General features: G+C 50.7%; 1 protein-coding gene across 1 annotated transcript; it reads left to right on the forward strand.

The window, feature by feature from the left end:
* The first annotated feature begins 211 nt into the window (after nt 1–211).
* On the forward strand, nt 212–2,569 carry LOC117426365 (beta-crystallin B2). Its single transcript, XM_059032879.1, has 6 exons — nt 212–333; nt 463–558; nt 687–805; nt 973–1,105; nt 1,459–1,601; nt 2,235–2,569. Exons 2-6 carry the CDS (start codon nt 496–498, stop codon nt 2,401–2,403), a joined length of 627 nt encoding a protein of 208 aa, XP_058888862.1. The 5' UTR covers nt 212–333; nt 463–495; the 3' UTR covers nt 2,404–2,569.
* The last annotated feature ends 2,343 nt before the right edge of the window (nt 2,570–4,912 follow it).

The raw sequence follows: 4,912 nt of genomic DNA on the forward strand, positions 1-4,912 counted from the left end.
GGCTCAGAACGCCCTGTGCTGGGTCAGGCAGCAGCTTTGTTCCACAGACACTGCCCCAGCTCTTGGCACCGGCAGGGCTGATTCATGTAAACCCTGAACAATGCCAGCGCCTTTGAAACTGAAAGCTAATGAAATAATTGGACAACTTGATATGCTCGGGAACAAAGGGCCCCCCAGGTCAGCTGAGCGCGGGCCCCATTCACCGCTAATCTGCTGTGATTTTCCAGCCGTCCTTCTGGAACTGGTTTAGAAATCATTTTGGCAGCGCCACTTAGCGCTCCAGTATAAATTGAGCCCCGCTGCCCAGTGCCTCACTGGCACAAGCAGGTACTGGTAAGAGCTGCTGTTACTTCTACAACTATTACTGCTGCTATTAATATTAATGTTAGCAATGCCATTGGTTTGTACTGTTCTGCTATGTATCGCTCACCACTCTGTGTCTCTCCTCCCCGTCCCCCTCAGCACTTTTCCACTTAACAAAGCATCCGGATCACAATGGCAACAGACCACCAGACTCCTGCATCTAAACAGCAGCAGCCGAGCACCGTGGCATTCAAGGTGAGAGACGAGGGAGAGGGGATGGGGAGGCTGAGGGAGAGAGAGATAGCGGGAGAGAGAGAGAGAGAGAAGCAGAGAGAAGGTGGGAAACGTTCAGAGTTACAGACAGGATTTCTCCCCCCTCCCAGATCGTCATCTACGAACAGGAGAACTTCCAGGGCCGCTGCCATGAGCTGACTGGACCCTGCCCCGACCTGAGGGAGTTCGGAGTGGAGAAAGTGGGCTCCATCCTGGTGCAATCCGGACCGTGAGTTCAGCAGGGGGAGACTGAGCAGGGGGGCAGGAGAGAGTGCTTTCCCTTCTCATTTCCCTTCCTCCTCACTTTCTGAACTCTACTCTGCCCCCCCCCTCCCCTCTCTTGTCTTTCCACGCGCCCCCCTTCCTCTCCCCCTCCCCTCTCTCTTCTCTCCTCAGCTGGGTTGGCTACGAGCAGTCGAGCTGCAAGGGAGAGCAGTTTGTGTTTGAGAAGGGAGAATATCCTCGCTGGGACTCCTGGACCAACAGCCGTCGCAGTGACACCGTCTCCTCCTTCAGGCCAATCAAAGTGGTGCGTACCTCCAACATGGGGGCGGGTGTGAAGGAAGGATAGCATGCTTACAACCAACCCCACGAGCTACTTAAAAACACAACAGACCTTTATAAAGATGCCCTGTGGAAATGTGGATGGAATTTAACTTGGCTTGTTATAGTAATAGCGAAGTCTCTTATTGCAGTGTAGTATGAAGCAGATTCTGATCCCTGCTGGCGAGGGCTACAGCTCATGCAAGTAGTTAAAAATATATATATATAGCAAGCTTCTAAAATTGTCCTGCTAAGACACGTCTCTGAATACATCGTGTCTGTCTGTCTGTCTGTCTGTATCTGTCTGTCTGTCTGTCTGTCTGTGGTTGACTTTCACAGGGCAGCCAGGAGCACAAGATTATCATGTATGAAAACCCCAGCTTCACTGGGAAGAAGATCGAGATCATTGATGACGATGTGCCCAGCTTCCATGCCCACGGATACCAGGAGAAAGTCTCCTCCGTGAGGGTGCAGAGCGGAACGTGAGTGCAGAGGAGCGGAGAGCACAGCCAGTACTGAGATATATATATATATATATATATACACTGTGCATATACACACACACAGCAGAGGAGTGGAGAGCACAGCCAGTACTGAGATATATATATATATATATATATATATATATATATATATATATACATATACACTGTGCATATACACACAGCAGGGGGAGTCCTTGCTTTATCATTAAAGGACATGCTGGATTCATTGTCTTGACTCTATGAGTCCAGTTTGTGTGTCCGTGTGGACAACGCTCTTTTCACAGCCTGTCCTGTTTTCTTCCTGTAACTGGGCAATGCTCCTGGCTGTTTCAGTGTGCAGTGTACAGTGCGTTGTTTGTAAATCCCCCTTTACAGACACAGAGCTGGCAGCTGCAGACCCTGTTGAGCTGAGAAGCTCCGCACAGCTACATTCTAGAACTCCTCAGAGCTCTGGGACAGAGCTCCAGGACAGAGCTCCAGGACTGATTCGCTCCAGTATAGGGCCTGCCCTGGGGAGGCCGACCCCCCCCCCCCTCCTCTTCATCAGGACAGCTAGCTTGCGTTACAGACACATAGAGAGGGATGATGAGACAGACAGATCCTGAGCTCTCTCTCCCTCTCCCCTCACAGATGGGTGGGGTATCAGTACCCTGGATACAGAGGGTACCAGTACCTGCTTGAGAAAGGGGACTACAAGGACAGCTTGGAGTTCGGCGCCCAGCACCCCCAGATCCAGTCTGTGAGGCGCATTCGGGACATGCAGTGGCACCAGAGGGGGGCTTTCCACCCCACCAACTGAGCCCCCGGAGCCCCGGGACCCCTCACCTCGTTGAAGACGAGACGGACCCCCTCCTCTCCAGTGACCTGCTGGCTCATACACCCGCCACCCATGTTGATTAAGATTGCCAGTGTTTACTTACCAACTGCTACAGCAAACCAATAAAGCTTTGTGCTTCAAATTGAAACTGTGAGCTGCTGTCTGTTCCCCTCTCTCTCTCTCTTTTAATTGGTGGGTGTGAGGATGTAGGAAAGTCCATTGAATATGAACAATATTGAAAACTGCATCACCTAGTGCCTTTGATGACAAGCCTCCTCTGCACAAGAGCCTTTCAGCTACTGCCATAGCAATGAAATATTTAAAGAGATTATTAATGACTCAAAAACAACAATAATAATAATAATAATAATAATAATAATAATAATAATAATAATAATAATAATAATAATAATAATAATAATAATAATAATAATAATAATATTGACAGAGCTGCAGGTGTTGCTGTGTGTCTCTGTGTGTCTCTGTGCAGAGCTGCAGGTGTCTCTGTGTGTCTCTGTGCAGAGCTGCAGGTGTTGCTGTGTGTCTCTGTGCAGAGCTGCAGGTGTTGCTGTGTGTCTCTGTGCAGAGCTGCAGGTGTCTCTGTGTGTCTCTGTGCAGAGCTGCAGGTGTTGCTGTGTGTCTCTGTGTGTCTCTGTGCAGAGCTGCAGGTGTCTCTGTGTGTCTCTGTGCAGAGCTGCAGGTGTTGCTGTGTGTCTCTGTGCAGAGCTGCAGGTGTTGCTGTGTGTCTCTGTGCAGAGCTGCAGGTGTTGCTGTGTGTCTCTGTGCAGAGCTGCAGGTGTTGCTGTGTGTCTCTGTGCAGAGCTGCAGGTGTTGCTGTGTGTCTCTGTGCAGAGCTGCAGGTGTTGCTGTGTGTCTCTGTGCAGAGCTGCAGGTGTTGCTGTGTGTCTCTGTGCAGAGCTGCAGGTGTTGCTGTGTGTCTCTGTGCAGAGCTGCAGGTGTCTCTGTGTGTCTCTGTGCAGAGCTGCAGGTGTTGCTGTGTGTCTCTGTGTGTCTCTGTGCAGAGCTGCAGGTGTTGCTGTGTGTCTCTGTGCAGAGCTGCAGGTGTTGCTGTGTGTCTCTGTGCAGAGCTGCAGGTGTTGCTGTGTGTCTCTGTGTGTCTCTGTGCAGAGCTGCAGGTGTCTCTGTGTGTCTCTGTGCAGAGCTGCAGGTGTTGCTGTGTGTCTCTGTGTGTCTCTGTGCAGAGCTGCAGGTGTCTCTGTGTGTCTCTGTGCAGAGCTGCAGGTGTTGCTGTGTGTCTCTGTGCAGAGCTGCAGGTGTTGCTGTGTGTCTCTGTGCAGAGCTGCAGGTGTTGCTGTGTGTCTCTGTGCAGAGCTGCAGGTGTTGCTGTGTGTCTCTGTGCAGAGCTGCAGGTGTTGCTGTGTGTCTCTGTGCAGAGCTGCAGGTGTTGCTGTGTGTCTCTGTGCAGAGCTGCAGGTGTTGCTGTGTGTCTCTGTGCAGAGCTGCAGGTGTTGCTGTGTGTCTCTGTGCAGAGCTGCAGGTGTTGCTGTGTGTCTCTGTGCAGAGCTGCAGGTGTTGCTGTGTGTCTCTGTGCAGAGCTGCAGGTGTTGCTGTGTGTCTCTGTGCAGAGCTGCAGGTGTCTCTGTGTGTCTCTGTGCAGAGCTGCAGGTGTTGCTGTGTGTCTCTGTGTGTCTCTGTGCAGAGCTGCAGGTGTTGCTGTGTGTCTCTGTGCAGAGCTGCAGGTGTTGCTGTGTGTCTCTGTGCAGAGCTGCAGGTGTTGCTGTGTGTCTCTGTGTGTCTCTGTGCAGAGCTGCAGGTGTCTCTGTGTGTCTCTGTGCAGAGCTGCAGGTGTTTATGTGCCTCTCTGCAGGATCCCGCGTGCTATTTGATTAGTTCTCTCATTTGCATAACTCGCACAGTTGCTAACAACATGACTGCAGCTCAGAGCGGCTCCTCCAGGGACCCTCCCGCGATGTTTGGGCATCTTCGGCCTGCTGGAGTTGCTATGGAGACTTTTTTTTTTTTTTTTCAGGGGGTGGATGTGGGCGGGTTAGGGAGCGATAAGATTTAAAAATTGCAATACATTTGTTTAGCAGTTTACCACAGTTCAGTTTTATTTTTTATAAAGACAGAATGAGGACAGGTCAAACGGTCATTCATCGTGTGAAACTAGATTTGTATTGCTCCTCGACCCACGCTCCACCTCCCCTCTTTTCTGTACTGCCACCTTTTACCAGCAGGTGGCAGCATGTGTCAAAGAATGGGCAGGACTGCTGCCTCTCGCAGTGTTTGGCGAGCCTCTCTGAGTCATGTTGCTGCAGCAGGTGGCACCGTTTATTCTTTCTATTTAAGAGGTAAACCAAACGCAGGCTGGGACATCTGTGTGTGATAACGTAGCCGCAGTCATGAACCCAGAGTCCCAGACAAACGCTTGTCACAATAAAAGTGAAGACACTATAATTAAACTGTTAAGATCCTCCGCTGGTTTAGATAATTAAACAGACCCCCGTGTAATTATGCTGCTGATCAGAGC

The sequence above is a fragment of the Acipenser ruthenus genome, chromosome 11 (assembly GCF_902713425.1).
Source record: "Acipenser ruthenus chromosome 11, fAciRut3.2 maternal haplotype, whole genome shotgun sequence".
Taxonomy (NCBI): Eukaryota; Metazoa; Chordata; class Actinopteri; order Acipenseriformes; family Acipenseridae; genus Acipenser; species Acipenser ruthenus.